The sequence below is a fragment of the Ovis aries genome, chromosome 13 (genome assembly GCF_016772045.2).
Source record: "Ovis aries strain OAR_USU_Benz2616 breed Rambouillet chromosome 13, ARS-UI_Ramb_v3.0, whole genome shotgun sequence".
NCBI classification, from domain to species: domain Eukaryota; kingdom Metazoa; phylum Chordata; class Mammalia; order Artiodactyla; family Bovidae; genus Ovis; species Ovis aries.
The window spans coordinates 39,112,283-39,132,060 of NC_056066.1; the positions used below are offsets into that span (position 1 = coordinate 39,112,283).

General features: G+C 46.8%; 1 protein-coding gene across 30 annotated transcripts in view; it reads left to right on the top strand.

Moving 5' to 3' along the window:
* RIN2 (Ras and Rab interactor 2) overlaps positions 1-19,778 on the top strand; it is a 205,114-nt gene that overhangs the window by 182,517 nt on the left and 2,819 nt on the right. For 29 of the 30 annotated variants that reach the window (XM_060397492.1, XM_060397505.1, XM_060397495.1 and 26 more), the window contains 3 exons: positions 10,473-10,778; positions 13,132-13,263; positions 17,574-17,737. In XM_060397492.1, coding sequence (XP_060253475.1) covers positions 10,473-10,778; positions 13,132-13,263; positions 17,574-17,737 — 602 coding nt within the window. The remainder of the gene's footprint in view (positions 1-10,472; positions 10,779-13,131; positions 13,264-17,573; positions 17,738-19,778) is intronic. The other variant, XM_060397497.1, reaches the window with a different exon arrangement.

The following is a 19,778-nucleotide window of genomic DNA, read 5'->3' on the forward strand; positions in this document are numbered from 1 at the left end:
ATATATATATATATGAATCAGTTTACTATACACCTGAAACTAATAGGACTTTGTAAATCAACTATACTTCAATAAAATGACCAAATATATATATATATATGCTGTGTATGTGTGTGTGTGTATATATATATATTTGTGTGTGTATATATATATATATATATTTGTAGCTCGTGGCCTGGCAGGACAATGTATCCTGTGTTAGTTCTCTTGGTGGTTTCTCCGGAATTCAAAACAGCAACACACTCCACCCCCTGGGCTGATCTGAACTAGAAACACAGCTTCTTGAAGTTGACTTCATGTTATATACCTGGCTTGGGGGCTGAGCATCAGGCTCCAATACCTTTGGGGGAGCGACTAATGGGAACTGCAGATGGGTCTGTTCAGGGCTGGACCATTCCGGTTGCCTGCCTGATTTTGTCCTCTGTGTGGGCATTGAGGGTCTCCTGAAGGTACGTCTCAGCAAGCCATGGGTGGTTGTGCTGTATTGGTTGGAAAGTGCCCTTTTTCACCCTCAGAGGGGGGCAGAGGCCATGGTGTGCAGCTGGGTGAGTTGCCACAGGGAGCAAGCACCAGCGCAGCAGAACGTGACAGCATCAAAGTCCCCAGGGAACCCCTCCCTGTCCCCCTTCTCCCCAAAGGGTAACTGCCCTGCGGGCTTCTAATCACAGAATTCAGTAAGTTTGGGAGTAAGCAAAAACAAAAAAGTCAAATGGACAAGTTTGCTTTGTGTATCTTTAAAAATAATTATCAAATTTTGGAGGGCACTTGAAAGGTGTTTTCTCCAAAGTCAAGGGGAAATAACTTTCTTTCTAACCTCATTGGAGAGCTGAATTGCTAATAGTTACTTTGGCCAAGGGAAGATTGAATTTGGCAAGACCTCTCTTTTTCCAGGGCTAGAGTCTTAAGAGATTTTTTTTTTAAACTTCAGAAGATTGACTCTGAAGGACACATTTCAGAGACCTCATTCACTGGGCAGCAGCAGTCAAAAAGAGCTACCCAACATTTCTAGGCCGTTCATAAAGCAAAGCTGGAATCGGCTTCTTTCTGATTGGGTCTGTTTGTGGAAAGTAGTAAACAGCGTGTGGTTTGCCGGTGGTGTCTCCCCGCCTCTCTCTCTCCCCGTCTCCTTGAAGTGAGTTTCAGCAGCTTTTTTATTTTCTCACAAAGGAATCAAAGCCTTGTTTGTTTTCCTGTGGCTTGCGCCTGGGTGGGTGGGGCGTGGCTAGAGCCCGGCTGCTGGAGAGAAAGCTGGAAGGAATGTGCCCCAGGATGTGCCGTGGGGATGGAAAAGCATGCCTTCGAGACAACGGAAGAGCAGCCCGGGCCCTCTCGGTCCGGCCCCCGCCCTTCCAGAGCCTGCCTCTCAGGGGAGACCGGCTCGGACCCCGCACCGGCCGGAGAGCCAGGCGGGCGCTGATGTCAGCGCTAGGCTATGTGGCCGCAGTGCCAGACAGCCCACGGAGACGAGGCTCCTCCCTGGGGAGCCAGGCTTTGCCTTCCTTCCCCGCCGATGCTGTGAGCACCGACCGAAGCTGCCGGTCCTTCCGGGAGGTGGGGGGGGGGGGGGGGAAGCTCTCCTGCTAGCTTCCCGGAAGGTGACAGTTCAGATAGGGTATTGCTTTTGGTTGGAGCCCCGGATCTCATCTTCTCCAAAAACAGATTTGAATGTGGCCAGCAGTCTTTGACACAAACGCTTTGCTGCTCTGGAAAGATAGAGCTTTCCATCTAAAAATCTAAGGTCCTGTGGAGGAGGGAAGCTGACATCCAGGCTGCCTGTCCCAGCGATGGCAGTAGGTCTTGGCCTCAGCCCTGTGAAGCAGGCATCCGTGTGCCCTGGAGCAAGGCCGGGTTCTGCCAGCTGGAGCCAGGTGTCCAGGGCTATACCGGCCTAGCCTGTGCAGCTTCTGAACTTTCTTCTTTGGATTCAGAGCCTGTTTTTTTGAGGGGACTTCCCTGGTGGCCCAGTGGTTGCCTTCCACTGGACCACCAGGGAATTCAACCCTTGGTCGGAGAGCTAAGATCTCATGTGCCTCGTGGCCAGAGACACAAAACATAAAACAGAAGCAGTATTGCAACAAAGTTAATAAAGACTTTTAAAAAGGTCCACATTAAAAAAATCTTATAAATTAACAACTTTTTTTTACTTTGTTTATTTGGCTGTGCGGGGTTTTTGTTGCTGCACAGGTCTTCTCTAGTTGTGGCAATCAGGGGTTACTTTCTAGTTTCAGTGCACGGCTTCTTGTGGCAGCTTCTTTTGCAGAGCACAGGCTCTAGCGTGCAGGCTCCGTAGTTGTGGCACACGGGTTTAGTTGTCCAGCAGCACGTGGGATCTTCCCGGACCAGGGATCAAACTCATGTCTCCTGCATTGGCAGGCAGATTCTTTACCACTGAGCCACCAAGGAAGCCCCCCACCCCAATTTATTTTTTTTAAACCCTGTGTTTTGAACCTTACCCCTGTCCCCTGCCAGAGAAGGCAATGGCAACCCACTCCAGCACTCTTGCCTGGAAAATCCCATGGACGGAGGAGCCTGGTGGGCTGCAGTCCATGGAGTTGTGACTTCACTTTTACTTTTCACTTTCATGCATTGGAGAAGGAAATGGCAACCCACTCCAGTGTTCTTACCTGGAGAATCCCAGGGATGGTGGAGCCTGGTGGGCTGCCGTCTCTGGGGTCGCACAGAGTCGGACACGACTGAAGCGACTTAGCAACAGCAGCAGCAGCCTCTCCCCTGCTGGTGCCTATGTTCATATTTTCTCATAAGAAACTAAGGAGATTGGAAAACATTGTTAAATTGTATTATACACCTGATAGGAATACTATATTTGTCAATTATATCTCAATGAAAATTAACTTAAACATTTAATTTGTAAATTCAAGGGAATTAGAATAGTAGGCTCACCGCTGGTAGAGGAAGCTCAGAGTGCCACTGTCTGCGGATGTGTGACACACTGCCACACTTTTTTATTGGTTTGTTTTGTTTAAGCTTTTGCATTGAAAGAGATGCTTCATCATATCTGTTGCTTCATCAGTGAAACCATTATTCTGTTTTGAAAAGGGCAGAGAATGTGCTGGGCTTTTGAAATTAAGAGGAAGGCAAGCCAAAGCAGAAGGTGACCTAAGAAACTCATCACATGCCCAGTTGTGAGGAAGGATGTGATCCTAATGATTAGAAAACCAATCCCCTTAAATGTGCTAGTTCAGATTCGGACTCTGGCAAGAAAATGGAGTCTAAATGATCTGTTTTACATATTCCTAAATGAAGGGCTCACTAGTTTACTAAGACCTTGTTAACACAGTGATTCCTTTGAGCTGTGTGATCAACTCACGGTTTTCACCTTTGTGTAGATTTTGCTCTGTTTTGCAAATTCAGGAATGGAGGTCAAGATGTATGAAGTGACTTGTGGAGAGTTATGCTGCTGGTGGGTAGGGGAGATTGGATTCAGCCCTGGTCTCCTCTGGTTTATCTGTTTATTTTCACCAATCTCACTTCTTGGGAAGTTATAATCCACTTTGAATGGATTCACTTTAAATGCCACCCCCAGGATTCCAAACATCAAATTTCTTCAGAACCGGTGTCAACTGATGCTTGTAAGGCTTTTCAAGAATGCCAGTTGGGTTTCTCTTCTTAAAAAAAAAAATCTAGTCCTGCCCTCCTTTCCCACAGCTTCTGGGGGAGAGAGTGCTGAATGAGGAGGTGGGAATGTAAAGCCTAGATCTACGGAATTCCATCCTGAAATTAAGGAAGTTGGAGGAGGTATTTCAGTGCTGTAACCCACGTAGAATTCCATCACTCATGTGAAAAAGAACCATATGGAAGCATGCACATTTAGTGTTTGGATACAGTGCTAATCTTCTTCACAAAGGAGTTCTTCAGTTGCACAGAGAAAAGCCAATGAAAAAACCAAATAGCTCTCACCCAACTGCCACTTTGTCCATGTGCTCCTATCATAGCCCTGTAGGTCAGCACTTTCCAGGTGAGAATGACAGTCTCAAAGCTGTAAAATTGCCAGCCTAAGTGGTGGTGCCCTATTGTAGAGAATTTGACTTCTGTTTAGACTGCTCTTTAAAGCACTGCCACACAAAACCCTGCCGTGTAGAGGTTCTTGAGCAGATGTTGGTTGATTGACATCAGCTTTGCTCTCATGATGGGAGGATAAGTTCCCATTTGACTCAGCTCCCTCTTGATTCCAGGGCCACATATCGTGTTTCCCTTGTGGTAAGCTCTCTACCCTCCACTCTGCAAAAGTGGTACATGGAGGGACAAGCAACTGCTTTAACAAAAGCATGTATACCATTTGGCATCCTCCTCAAAAGCCTAGGATCTGTAACTTCATGGACAGAGTGAAGTGTACTCACTCCTGAATGCCACGCCCAGTAAGGTATAGACCCTGTGACATCATTTGTTATCCCAGCACATACTCCTTATTGGTGGGTTTTCACATCACGCCACTTCTGCCCCAGTCTCTTTCAACCAAGGAGAGAACTTAGTCCCTACTTTCCGGTAGTGAAATCTACACTCTGCAGAACTTGTTGCATTTTTGTGGATACTGTTTTGATTTTCTTACAGCAAAAGAATTTTTACTTCTGATTTGATATTAATCTTAAGGAAATCCCTCTGTTTTCAAGTCTTGTTTCAAGAAAAACAATTTTTCCAACTCCCAAAATGTTAGTAATCCTCAACTTTCTACTTCATTCAAGTTGCACACAAACACTCAACAAAGATACAGATAAGCCAACTGTGTTTCTAAAAGTCAGTAATGAAAAACAAGATATGGTTTTGCTTTTTTTAGTGGCTGTCAAAATGTGTATTTTTTCTGAGGAGTATTACCATTATTTGAAGAAAAAGTAGCCTTAAACTCAATTCCCACATATTTCAAAGAGAACATCAATTTACTTATTTGAGTGTTTTATTTTCTTTATAGAGAAATGATACTGAAATGTGGTTAAACACCAGAGAGCATAGTGTACGTAAGAAAGAAGTCTGAAGTCATTCCTTGGGCTTTAAAGAATTAAAACTGCCTTGCTTCATATCATTTTTTTTAATGAGCATTCAAGACTGGGGATTCCCAGGTGATACAGTCAAAAAGAATCTGCCTGCCAATGCAGGAGAGTGGGTTCAATCCCCTGGGTTGGGAAGATCCCCTGGAGGGCGAAATGGCAACACACTCCAGTATTCTTGCCTGGGAAATCTCATGGACTGAGGAGCCTGGCTGGCTACATATAGTCCATGAGGTCTCAAAGAGCTGGATACGACTGAGCATGCAGGCATAAGTCTAACTTGAGCTTCAGTATCTAGTGTGATTTTCAGCTTTTAATTTTGAATTCAGAGTTTGGTTTAATCCCTTGAGTTATTGTGTTGCCTGCTCTGTTTTAGGCAGAGTCATTCTGAAAGTTGTAGGCCGAGAGGCATAGTGGTGCAGAGTAAAGAGTTAGACCACCTTGACTCTGACCTCTGATCTAGTCCTTGTGTGCATGTCACCTGGAAGGAGGCGATCTCAGTACAGTATCAAAAGGTACAGAGCAAGAGAAGCCTCGACCTCTTGCAGCCTAGGAAAAGCACATCTATATTATTTTTGAAAATTAGTTTGAATAGATAGAAGACTGCCCCTCTTTTCCTGACTATAGCTCAGAAGATCCAAGGGAAAACACATAGGAGTTATGTATTCATGTCGGTCAAAGGGTAGTTTAAATACGTGTAAAGTACATAAAAGTGTTTGGAAGGCTTGGAAAGCACTTAGTACCCCGTCCAGTTCAGCCCCGATTTTTAATCCAGCTGCGCAGCCAAAGGTGACCATGTTATCACTGAAAGACAGAAGCAGCTCCTTTTGCCCTTCTCGTACAGAGCGAGGGCCACTATGCTATTTCCTGACTTCCTTGCGGTAGGAACAACCAGGTTCCCCACCGTCCAGGGAAGGTCATTTAACTTCTGTGCCTCAGGGAGAGGGCCCTCATTCATTGTGACAGGGCTGCAGCGAGGGCCAGCACAGAGCACGGGCTTCCGTCCCACCCCTTGTCCCAGGAGTTGTGCAAACAGATGTGCCTGTCGGTATTCGTGATGGTGCACGTTTGCACTTCACAGTTTGAGTTCCCCACAAAAAAGGTCTGCCTCTTGTCATCAAATGTTAACTTCTATTTCTTCTACTTTCCTTTCTTGAAAGAATGCTAGAACTTGAATAAGCCAAGAGGCTGTATGACCTCACTTCGTCTTTGATCTTTGTCATGTAGGTTGCAACCTACCCCTTTTGGACATCGTGTTGTTTAGACTCTGGGTTCTGTGGCAAATACTGGGAATTGCTTTGTTTTAGCCAGGTTCAGAGTGCTCCTGTCTTCCCTACCCTGGGCGAGGAGTAGATGGCAGTTCAGAAGTTGCAGGCAGTGACAGTGAGAGAGGTAAAGTGGTGAGGCCAGAGTCACTTAGAAAGACGCAGCTGGGCCGGCTGCCAGGCCACCTCCTCTCACTCTTTCTAAGACACGCGCCTTCGCTGAACTTCAGCTTCTGGACTCTCGCTTCCTCTTCGGCAGCAGTCGGGGAGCAGCAAGTGTCCAGACAAGCTGATGAGCGGGCCTGTCCTGTGATGGGTCCCCGTCTCATGCCTGACTTTCTCTGGAATCCGTGCCTCTGATCAGAGGGAAGTGACAGACCTTAGGCTTCTGTCCTCCTTCCTAAGACGGGGCAATCACCTCACGGCTCTAGAGGCCGACACGTTTAGCGCTTCCTGTAAATCACTGTATTTACAGGTCTCACTAAGGTAGGGAGCTGTAGGCTCATGCCCCTGACTACTTCCCTGAATGGATGAACTTTAGAACCAGTTGATAGGATCTCTATAAATATTTTCAGAAACTGTGTTTCCTGTGGGTTATCCAGTTAGCAATCGGTTTCTAACACTCAAAATGTTGTAGTGCAGACAGTTCTCCGGCATCTTTTTGTTTCTTGGTAGATAAACACAGTTGACATAACCAGTTCTTGGGCTTGAATCCTGGCTCCCCTTGGTACCTGTGTGGCATCCATGTCTCTGGGTTTCCTCAGCTATAAAAATAAAGAAATCATGGGCCTCCCACCAGGGGTTTGGTGGAGGAGCTGAAGAGTCAGTGCGTGTAAAGTGCCTAGAACAGCATCATTCTTGGATGTAAAGTAACCAGAGATGGTAGGGGAAAACGGATAGTAGTAATTTATAAGCCATATGACTGATCTGATCTGTTCTTTCCTTTTGTTCTGAGCTAGTCCACGTTCTGAAAGATTTTCTGTTCCTTTTGTTTCCTAAAATCATTTTTCCGTCTTGCTTCATAAGCATGACCTTCTTTTCCTATTGGAGAGACTCATTCAGGTACTAGGTCCTTGTCATTTAGACTTTTTTTTCTTATTCACTGTATTTATTAAAGATTTGTGAGGACGGGGAGGGGTGGTTGGGAGTGAAGACCTGAAAAAGAAAGCAGAGAGAGCAGTTTTTCTTATTTCTAAATTATAGCCTTTTAAAAATATTCTAAAAATTTGTTTCTTTGGGGATTTTAAGGCAATGGGTCCTCGATATCAACCCTCCTAGCAGATTTCCACTGTTGCATTTCCTACTAAGAGTGGAGTTTGTGGCTCAAAGGTCAGTATCAGCACCCCTTCCCTGGGGACAAGGATGAGTTGCTCAAGAGACTCACTCAGCTGGCTGGTGACGAGCTGTCTGCTGTCAGCCCCAGGAACAGCATAGAACCTTTTGGAGATGGTTTGTGTGCACACTCTGGTCCTGAGATGATCAGACTTGCTCGGAATGTAAAAGTTGCCCTTGGGTTTCAAGGTGAAAAGCCCAGGCTGGTCTCTAGGTGTTTTCTGTTGGTTTGATTTATACACATGGCTATTGAGGTTTAACATATATCCATGAAGTGTATAAATTTCAAGTGCTCAGCTTGACAGTTCTTTATCCATGTAGCCACCACAGGCATCTACCGTCTCCACCCCCTGGAAGTGTCCACTGAAGCCCGATTTATTTCTCAGGGCGACTGCCATCCTGACCTGTCATCATAGATTGGTTTTGCCTGTCCTTGAGCTTTGTGTAAACATCGTGCTAAAGGAGACCACTCTGGCTTTTTTCGCACAGATTGTATCTTGGAGACTTAGCCAGTTGTGTCCGGAGCAGCAGCGTGCTCTTTTTCATGGAATGAATCTTCCATTGTCTGCATTCCATTTTCTGAATTCCATTGTGTGTATATCTCCTGGCATCCATGCCATTGGGTTGGGCCTTGGGTGCTTTTGCAGTTTGGGCCTGTTATGAGTAAAGCTGCTCCCAACTTTCATGTGTGTGCTAATTAATGATTGACGTGGCTTTTTCCCCCGTTGGTGACCTCCTTCCAGCAGAGGGAGGGGTCACCAGGAATGTAGCTGCAGAATCCTTGGATAGAGCGGTAAACTGGTGAATGTTTATGAAACACCATGAACTTTAGAACTAAGAAATCATTGACTTTGAAAAGCAGAGTGTTCAGTTTTATGGGCTCAAGCAAACCATTAGACATCTCCAAATCTGTTTCCTTATCTATAAAAAGCCCTAATAGTCATATTGTGCAAAAATAATAGAGATACTGTAGAATTAGATGAGATAATGAAATAAAGCCTAGCCCAACTGGGCACTCAATGTTAATTACTATTGTTGACTTTTCATCCTAGTGGCCATTTGAAGTGAAGTCAGAGATGCTATATGACTTTCTAGAAATTTATTGACACAGCATAACCAATGCAAACTTGGTTTTAATTTGTTTTAAAACAGTAATTTGTTTTAATGCCAGATGTGAAGAAATGTTGTTCTCTTTTTTGTCTTACTGTATAATCTCTTTTGCTTCGACCTTTTGTTTCTATAGGTATATCCTGCTTATGTTTCTCTTTGTCCCTGAGCTTCTAATAATAGGTGATCATTTCGAGTCCTATGTCATCTGATGTCTGTCAGGAATGCCAAGGGCCAGAGAGATAACTTGGCTATTGCTGTGGGTTCCTGGGCTTCCAAGATGAAATCGTATCCCCAAGTGTTGCATCCTAGGGGTGGTTGCTACCCAGGCAGCTTTGATGAGAACGTGAAACATTTGAGATGGAAAAACTGATGTGGAAGAAGCAGAAAGCTTCTCACAGCACAGACCCTCTTCAGACCAGAGCCCCAGCTTTGTGGTCCTGGTTACTGTACCGTCAGCCAAGAAGGCTTCTCCACTGGGCAAACCATTTCAAAGAAAGAGGGGGAAATAATACCTCCTACACCTAAGGGTATTTCCTAATTCTGAACAGAAACGCACTTCAAGAATTTTTAAATTTTCATTTTGAAATCAGCTCAGACATTCAAAAAAGTTGCAAAAAGTCAATGAAGAAATCATGTCTGCCCTTCACCCGATTCACCCATTAGTGCTATTCTGTTCACACACACACACACACACACAGATGCCACACGCATACACACACACACACACACACACACGCACACATCCCCTCCTTTTATCTAAACCATGAGAGCTAGTTGCAGCCATTGTATCCCTTTTTCCCTAAATACTTAGTGGGTATTTATCTAAAAATAGGGACATTGTGTTACAAAACTGCAGTAACATTAACTTTCATTAACTTTCAAGGAAGAGTCATTCTGTGAAAAAGAGCACACTGTTGCTCCAGACACAGCTGGCCGGGTCTCCAAGATACAGTCTGTATGAAAGAAACCAGATTCACTGTTAACGATATTATCTAATCTGCAGACTTTATTCAGATCTCATCTAATGCCCCACTATATCCTTTATAGTAAATGACAGAAAGACTTTTTTGGTCCAGAATCCAATCCAAGATACCATGTGTATTTAGTTGAATTTTTCCCTCAGGAATATTTTGAGGGAGCTGGTACCCTTTATTAGCAAATCCTTCTTTTAACATAACACATTTACTTAGCTGTTCACTGGTTCTTCAGTGGAAAGACTGGGTCAAAAGCATATCTTCTAGAATATTCACCTGTACTTATAGGTGAGAAGGTGTAAAAGTAGTTAAAACAAATATATTCAGTTATACTGACTGCATGCAAGAGAGATTATAAGACTGTTAGGGAAGATTCACTCTTCTTGGCTTTACTGAAGAAAAAAAAGTTTGGTGTGTGAACGCGTGTGTGCTGTGCTTCGTCGCTCAGTGTCTGACTCTTTGTGATCCCATGGACTGTAGCCTGCCAGGCTCCTCTGTCCATGGGAATTCTCCAGGAGTGGGTTGCCATTTCCTTCTCCAGGGGATCCTCCCAACCCAGGGATCGAACCCAGGTCTCCCACACTGCAGGCGGATTTTTTGCTGTCCGAGCCACCAGGGAAGCCTGGTGTGTAAATGATGTGGGGCTCAATTTTGGTTGATTGGCTGTGCAGTTGGGACATGTCTGCCCAATAACCAATGCACAGAGTTGCAGGTGTGCATTTCCAGAAAGCAGGCCTCACGTTTCTTCTTTCTTCAGACAATGGTCACAGTGGCTGCGCTTTCTTTGGCAGATGTGGTGCTGGAGAAAGCCATGCACAAGTGCATCCTGAAGCCCCTGAAGGGCCACGTCGAGGCCATGCTGAAGCACTTCCACGTGGCCGACGGCTCGTGGAAGCAACTCAAGGAGAACCTGCAGCTCGTGCGGCAGAGGAATCCCCAGGAGCTAGGCGTCTTCGCCCCCACCCCTGACTTTGTGGATGTGGAGAAAATCAAGGTCAAGTTCATGACCATGCAGAAGATGTATTCGCCAGAAAAGAAGGTCATGCTGCTGTTGAGAGTCTGCAAGCTCATTTATACCGTCATGGAGAACAACTCAGGTGAGGCTACCACACCATCCAGGCTCCTGGCCCTCCGATGGGGCTGGGATGTGTTGGGCTTTCCAGTCCCCAACTGCTCTTCCTTTCAGCTTCTTGACTTACCAAGGGGCCCACAGAAATGCAGGTGTTACTCTGGTTCTGGCAAATTAGTCCACATGCAACAAACTAACAGCGCCAAAAATCCAGGGCAAGGCAACAAGAGTTTTGTACAATGCCAGTTTATAAAAGCTTTAGTTCAGAAACTTCCCTGGCAATCCAATGGTTAAGACTGCACTTCCAACGCAGGGAGCAAGAGTTAGATACCTGGTCAGGGGTCTAAGATCCCACATGCCTTGTGGCTGAAACATCAAAACAAATAGAAGCAGTGTTGTAACAAATTCAATAAAGACTTTAAAAATTGGTCCATATCCAAAAAAGGAAAAAAAAAAAAAAACCCTTAAAAAAGTTATGTTAAGCTGAAAAAAAAAAAAGAGAGATTTAATTCAGGGCAGTGGATACAGACTCAGCCTTGGGGTCTGAGTTGAGACCCTGGCTCTGGGAATGGGTTTCTAACTGTGGGGCTTCGGCCTCTGTAATCAACCTTCCAAGCTGCAGTTCTGTTCTTGTCCTGGGTATGACCTTAGCCTTCCTCCGAAGGTGGGCATTAGATAGATCAATGTTTGCACAGCCCCAAGCGTGGTGGAGATAGTTCCAATTATTCCTGTTGCTACTGCATTCTGGCCAGTGAGAGCCTGTGTCCGTGATAGCATCTGTCAGAAACTTGGAGCATTCAGCTCTCATTATAGTCATTTATCGGCCATCCTTTCTTTGCTCTGAGCTGTTGCAGTGCAATAGGAATTCACACATGTCAGCCCTCGGGTGTCCCCAGGGCTCCTGCGTGTAGATGCGAGAGTGACCCTGATTTATGGGTAATGATGAGCCCTGTGGTACCCCAGGACTTGAATGAGCCTTTTTAATTCCCTGGATGATCACAGTGTTTCCCGTGAGCGAAACTGCTTCATGGAGAGGCAGCAGAGAGAAAACACAGGCTCTGTTTCTCATGGCTGGAGGAGGTCACCATGGGCATGCACTTTGCAGATTGTTGAGCAGAAACGTTAACACGTGAACTCCCAGGCTGGTGATGCTGGCGGATGAACACTGCCTCTGCAGCATACTTCACATGCAAGAAATGTATTTTCTTTTATTTTTTGGCTGAGCCAAGCAGCATGTGTGTCTTAGTTCCCCAACCAGAAATTGAACTTGTGCCCTCTGCCTTGGAAGTGCAGAGTCTTAACCCCTGGGCGGCCAGGGAAGTCCCCAAAAGTGTATTTTCTGGTCTGTCAAATTATTTATATTAAGTCCCCCACATTATATCTGCACAGGATTCTGTTCTCAGGCAGTTTCTCAACCTCAGCACTAATAACATTACAGCTGGCTAGTCCTTTGCTGTGGAAACATCCCACTTCCTCTAGGAAGTTTATTGGCATCCGGATGCATGCTATTTGCACGCCCACGTCCAGTCATGAGCGTGAAAGATGTCCCCAGACAATGCCAGACTTCCCTGGGAGGCAGAGTCACTGCTAGTTGAGAATCTCTGTCATAATAAAACATAGTGTGGACTGACCTTTTTTTTTTGTTAGATATTAATCAGATGTATTTATTCAATGTACAGCGATTGAGCACATTTAAGTCACACTGAAGACGGAGAAGGACAGGTTGTTCCTTGCTCCAGTTGGTTTTGGTCACTATGTTTTGGTTAATTTGCACAGAAAGCAATAGGAAGGAAGACACAAAGGAGAAACATTGTAAGTAGACACGCAGATGTTTTATTCTGTCACTTGCTGAAAGTTAAACCCTTTAAAAAAAAAAGGACTATTTTATTGCACGTGTGTGCGTGCTCAGTCATGTCTGACTCTTTGCAACCCCATGGACTGTAGCCCAGTAGGCTCCTCTGTCCATGGGATTCCCCTGGCAAGAATGCTGGAGTGGGTTGCCCACTCCAGTAGATCCAGGGGATCTTCCCGACCCAGGGATCAAGCCTGTGTCTACCTGCCTCTCCTGTATTGAGGCGGGTTCTTTACCGCTGAGCCACCAGGGAAGCCCTGTTTTATTGCTTGCAATGAGGCAAATCATGGAAATGGAAAAACAGTTTCCCCTGTGTTCACTGACTCGGACATTCATCCTGAAATTGTGAGTTAGGGTCGGCCTCTGATGAGGGCAGTGGGGAGGAGCCCTCCCACTGTAGGATTCCAGAAATACCCACCTCACTTCCCCTGCATGGCTCTTTGCTAATAAAAGCAGCAAGTAGGACATGAAAGGGAGAAATGTGGCTAAAAATACCCCGTCTGTCCCCCCTCCTTTCTTCCTACTCCAGGGAGGATGTACGGAGCAGATGACTTTTTGCCGGTCCTGACCTATGTCATAGCGCAATGTGACATGCTGGAGCTAGACACAGAGGTCGAGTACATGATGGAGCTTCTGGATCCGTCTCTGCTACATGGAGAAGGTAGCAGGCTTTTGGAGAAGTGGGAGGAACTGGGTGCTTTCCTTCAGTTTTATTTTCTTTGTAAATTGAGGCAGAGTTCGCAGAACATAAGATAACCATTTGAAAATGAGCAATGCAGTAGCCCTTAGTACATTCATGGTTAAACTAAAATTAACTATTGTAAAGTGGACAATTCAGTAGCATTTAGTCCAGTTGCAATTTGGGGCAACCCTCCAACTCTTTTCAGCTCCAAAACATTTTCATCCCCCCAAATAAGACCTCAGATCCATCTGGTACTTACATGGGTGCTTCTTGACATATTCAGGGTTAATGGCCATTTTAGTTTTGTTCATTTATGAGAAGGTACTGATTTTTTCCAGATTGCAGAAGTCATAGTGTTGGTCACAGAAAATTTGGAAAAGTCGGAAAAACACACAAAACAATGCAACCCTGCCATAATTATACTTCACTGAGATTGCTTAGTTGCAGTAAAAAAAAATACCATTCAGTAGAATCAGGGCCATTTTTTAAAAGAAATGGTTTCTTTGATTTCACAGGGAAGCTGTAAAGTTTTGCTGCAGAATATTTCCATTGCCAGAACAACTGCCCACTGTTGTGTCAGTGAATCGGACAAAGGCCTATCTTTTGTTTTTATCTTTATTTTTTAAATTTGGTTTTCAAGATGAAAATAGCATCAGTGATTTCCTTTTCTTAAAAAAAAAAAGATAGCACGTGCTCATCATTAACATCAAACCACAGTGGAGTAAAAAAGTCTGGGCGATTTGCTTCCAACTTACTTTGTCAGTTCGGTCATCCTCCTCCTGTCTGCCTCATTCCAACACGTCTTCACAGGAATCCCTCTCCTTACACAAGGGTTAGGCATTTTATCATGGAAATAATTAGGGTGTTTGTCACCGTGGTGCACAGGCCTGAAATAACAAGACTCTTGTATGAGCTTGTCTAAAGGGGATCAGATCGGAGCTTGTTCGGCCTGTGTGTCCTGACAGTTCATTTCATGTCTCAGCCCAGATGGACTCTGAGTGATGAATTGGCGCCTAACATTTTTTCCTCTAGTGAGTTTTAGTCTGGGCTTGAATAAAAAGGTCCATCCACATGCCGATGGGATTCCCCAGGGAATGTATCATCCTGGGATTTTCCCTGGAGGAGACAGCAGTGCAGTCACCCCCCCAAACGTGTGCATTAGTTCCCTTGGTCCCCAGGACCTGGCTCTGGGTCAGAGGGTCTGACCTCCAGGGAGCCCTGTGGTCCCTCTCCACCCCTGCAGGGACCCGCTGACTCAGGACCAGTGATGAGTATCTTTTCATCCATCCCTTTACCTCTTCCCAGTTTATCTCCCCTCATTAATATAAACTGATGCTGAGGCCGGACCCTCCAGGATAAACTGCCCAGACCCTGCCTGTAGCCTTCCTCCCCAGCTCTGCCCTGGGATTCCCAAGAGGGAGGAAGCATGTGGCTTTGTCCATGGACCAGGAGGAAACATACATTCATCTCCGTGCCCTTCTTTTCTTTCTTCCACAGCATTATTATTATAATTGTATATGCATCGAGGATTTTTTTGAGCTTCAGTCATGTTTAATTCTAGTAATAAGTGTGCTGAACTCTTGGGGCTTTGGGGAAAGGGCATGCCAGCCTCCCTCAGAAAATTACCATTCTGTTGCTGAGACTGTGTACTTGGGACAAACATGTGCTTACATCCTGTGACCTGAGGATGGAGACAGCCACTTCCTGTCACCTTTCCCAGCATTTCTCCAGAGTGAGGCACTGCCCAGGGTACTGTGTCAGTGACAGGTGGGCAGGTCCTCACCTCCAGGAATCACAGAGAAAGACAAGGACGCAGCTAAAAAACACACAGAGCAGTCGGTCAACTCGGAGTTTCGCTGAAGCCCGCCTTCACTCAGCCACGTCCCGGCTGCTTGGGCTCCTTGCTGGGAGAACCGGGCGGCCCTGTCAGGCTGGCAGACCAGGAGGAGACGCACGGCTGGTCCTGCCCTGCATCCTGCCCCACTGCCCAAAGCACAGCCCACATCAGTTTTCTGCCGTTTAAGCAGGTAGTTTCATTTACAGAAAAGACGTCATAGAATCCCTTTGACGTGCACAGCCCTAGTGGCAGGGTTAGTTTTGCTGAAATGTAAACCTTATTCTAATTGCATCCACATGTTTTCAAGTGTGGTCAGTTTTGTGCTTCCAGCATTTGGAGTTTTCTCCTCAATGGCCTGAACTTTGAGCCATGGAGTGAAAAATTTGACATTCAAAGCAAACCACCCCCCTCCCCCAACTCAACAGTCGTGGTCCCTCCAAGTCTGAGCTCCAATTCTGACACCTCCACAAGCCTCTCTTGAGTCCTTAGGTCCACATTGGTTTTTCCTGAAATCCTCTGTGTCACATTTAAATTCCATACTACTGAGTTTCTCACTCAATCATGTAATTTGCTCATGGGTAAAATATTAGTAAAACTCAGCCACTCGAAACTTTCTACTGTGTACAGCTGAGTGGTAAATCTGCTAAATTAGTCAAATGACTCTGAACAAAAGGCTGACCTACGATGGATGCATAGAAGGTGTGCTGCTCAGAGTGGGCGAGAGGATGTGACAGTAAGTGATAACCTCCAGGGATGTCCCTGGTGGTCCAGTGGTTAGGACGTCACCTTCCAACGTAGGGGATGCTAGTTCGATCCCTGGTTGGGGGGCTAAGCTCCTACACGCCTCGCTGCCAAAAAACCAAATCATAAAACAGAACCAATATTGCAGCAAACTCAGAAATTTTAAAATGGTCCACATCAAAAATCTTAAAAAATAATAATCACCCCCAAATCTCTGCCAGTGACCTGAAAACCACAGAACTGTTTCTCAGATTCCACGTCCAGTATGACTTAGGGGGACGTTCAACTCGTTTCCTAGATGGTGGACCACCTGCCATCTTGAGTGTTGCCGCTTGTTGACCAGAGAGAAAGTTCTCTAGGGTCTTGTGTTAACACTCAGTACTTTGGCAGTGGAGGTGACACTTGGCAGACAAAGCTCATCTAACCACAGCTAACTTCTGGTCCCCGCATGAATAACACGCCAATATCCGTTTTCTTTTAATGTATCTATGGAGCAGCGACACAGATTCTAACTTTTACAAACCCAGCCGGGCTCTGTACCTGGCTCAGGTGGAGATTCGACAGGTATTTGGACGAAGAACTTCTCTCAGTCCACAACATGCAGCGTCCAGTTGCGGAGTGCGCCCTCTAGTGTTTCCCCAGCGAAGAGCTTTACAAGTTCCAGAAAGGCACCTCAGTTAGCCTAGAAGTTCCTTCCGGTTTTCCTGTAACACCTTATAGGAAAACCAGAATGAACTTATCGGATAACTCTATAGTTTGGGACCAACCTGTGAACATTTACATGCCTTTCAGAGTATTGTAAGTGTTTTTAACACTCCCTCAGACATAAGAGGGCTTCCCTGGTGGCTCAGCTGGTAAAGAATCTGCCTGCAATGTAGGAGACCCGGGGTTCGATTCCTGGGTCGGGAAGATCCCCTGGAGAAGGGAGAGTCTACTCACTCCAGTATTCTTGCCTGGAGAATCCTCGTGGACAGAGGAGTCTGGTGGGCTACAGTCCATTGGGTCGCAAAGAGTTATACACAACTGAGCAACTCAGCACAGCACAAACATAGGAAATCATTCCCAAATGCACCGACAAAAGGGGCGTCACTTCCTTTTCCTTGTAAATTAACCTTTTCCTAAATGTCCTGTTCTGTGAGTCCCTATATAAGGGTAAGAAAGGGAAACACGAGGGAGAGGTTCTTTTGAAAAACCCATATTATTGTAAGCACACTTGTATTTCTTTCAAAATGTATAGTTCATTTAAAATTTAGAACGTATGAATTCTTAAATGAGAAGCTTCAAAGCAGGTGTTTCTGGGAGGTGTGTGGACTCCTGTTCCTACCGGAAGGTGTTCTGACCTCAGCAGTGGACCCTGCTGCCCTCACAAGCCACCACACCCCTCTCCCTCAATAGGTCAGGCTCCAGAGCTCTGACCTTTTCTGGAAAAGCATTTTCACAGTTGCACTTCGGTTGATTCTGTGAGCCTCAGCTTTGGAATGGAAATTCCATCAGAAAGCAGGGCCTGGTCCTCAGTCCCCATGCAGTGGCTTAGGCCTGGGTTAGCTGCACATCCGTGGGGAGGAATGCAGGAATGAATGGAAGAGGATTCTCTTGCTCAAAAAAAAAAAAAAATGCATGTGGAAGAGAAGGGGCAAGGTGGAGCCTGACGTCCGACTCTGTGGTCCCCAGAGGTGAACCCTGGAGAACTCATTCTGTCTACCCTTTCCAGGAGGCTATTACCTGACGAGCGCCTATGGGGCCCTCTCCCTGATAAAGAACTTCCAGGAAGAGCAGGCAGCGCGGCTACTCAGCTCTGAGGCCAGGGACACCCTGAGGCAGTGGCACAAGCGCAGGACCACCACCCGGACCGTCCCCTCGGTGGATGACTTCCAGGTGCGTGGCCAGCGGCCGGGGCGGGCCCAGCTGCTTCCTCACGGCCCACGCGGCTCAGCTCCCCGCCCCCCACCCCTTCATCCAATCACCCAGTGGAAAAGGGATATTTTAAACCACCTTCTGACCTTGTTGTTTCACTTCTCTCTTCCTTAAAAGAGAGAGAGGGAGAGAGTGAGAGTGTGTGTGTGTGTGTGTGTGGATTTGGCCCAAGTTCTGCTGCCCTTAAGGAAATAGTCAAATGAGGGCAGGATTTCCTCCTGAAGGTTCAGTGTGGATACTGAGCCCCTGGGCACTCCGGAAGCCTACAGGAAGGATGCTTTTAGCACAGGTGGCAGACAGGTAACCTGCCATATGGAAACAGCCCTGTGAGGCCCTGCGCTTGACCTGGCCTCTTTGAGAAGACAGAGGGGTGCTGTGACCCTGTTCCTTTTTCCTCTCCCCGCCCCCTCCCCCCAAAACAGAAGACCCTAGGGTCTCACCGGCAGTGTCAGCTCTGGCAGCCTGGTAGGGCCAGAGCTGAAGCATGAGCATCTGAGCCCAATCTTGGACGGGTGCTGGGAAGGTGGGGTTCCTATGGAGCATGCTTCCTGGAGAGGAAAGGCGGGTTGAGGCTATAGAAATCTTGACCCAACACAGGATCGCTTCATGAGCTTACAGTCTATGAAATGATGAGCGAGTCTGCACAGGTCTCTGAATACTATTTCAAAAGCTTCCAGCAGAACTGTGAACCCAGACTGAGTCCACGTGCCACGTGGTAAATTCCCAAGCAGGCCAGATTTATCTCTGTGTCCCAACTCACTTTCCTTGCCCTTTTTGCCTTTTTAATGGTCTGAAAACACTCAAAAGCTACATTTGGTTTAAAGGAGCCTGTTGTGGAAAGGCAGGGTCAGCAAGGTGTTCTTAAGGATAGTCGTGTTTCCAGAAACTTCCTTCCCAAGCACATAAATCTAAAGGGCAAGAAGGCATCCTGTGCACCGCCCACCCCTGGGATGGTTGAAGAACATCCAGGTGTTCATGGGCCCTTGGGATGCAGTGATTGTCAGCCGTCTAGGCAGGGGGTTCTTGAGGCTGCCCAGCCTCTGAGGAGAAGCATGGCAAGAGGGCAGGAGAAAAGGAAAATGCATGTCCTTCCAATTCCCACCTTCCCCCGTCCCCTGTCTCTATCTGGAGCTTCTCAACCAGAGACCCCCCCGGAGTCCACGGAGCCCTTGTCTCACGCACACCCCTCCCCACCTGCCTCGCTCACCTTGCAGACGGACATCTTCTTAGAACAGGCCCAAGACAGGGATTGTCGGCACTCAGCTTGGCTATAGGAGCAAAGCCAGGAAGCGAGGCTGCACTCGGAACACCTAAGTCAGGCTCACAGACACACACATCTGCTCACGCTGGAGTGGCAGCACCTCACCTCACGGGCAAGAGGCTGGAACGCCGGCCCTGCCACTCGCCCGCTGTGTGGCCTTGGGCAAGTTACCTAGCCTCTCTGTGCCTCAGTTTCTTCCCTGGTCAAATGGGGATCGTGTAGGCCTCCTCCACAGTCATCTCCAGGAGTGAGTGAGTGAACGCACACCAGGCGTGTGGACCACGTGTGCTGGGGGTGGGGCACGGGAGGAGAGAGGAGGGGTAAGTAAAACAGGGCAGGTGTGTACTCAGAGGTGCCCCGAAACGTTCCGGTTCAGAGCCTCGACTTTATCATTCATGTGCAGAGCACACTGTCCTTCCCGAGAGAGCTCTCTTTTCTATCAGCCCAGGATACCCTCAGGGGAACCTCAAGGGACCCAGGCAGAGGGCTTCACTCCCCTTCATGCCTGAGTAGGGCAGCCATGTTTTGAAAAGGAAGACGTATTTCTTTTCTGTCTGAAAATCCGATGTAACAGGGCCTCCCCTATAACCCCCGCTCCTGAAGCAGTGGAGCTGAAGGATAATTCGGGGCCACAGACTCTGGGAGAACTGGGCAGGAGGCTGGGACACCCTGCCCCTGGTCAGGACCCCAGTCTGTCCTGTGACGCTGCTCGCCTGGCACTGCTTCTGACACGGGACCTGC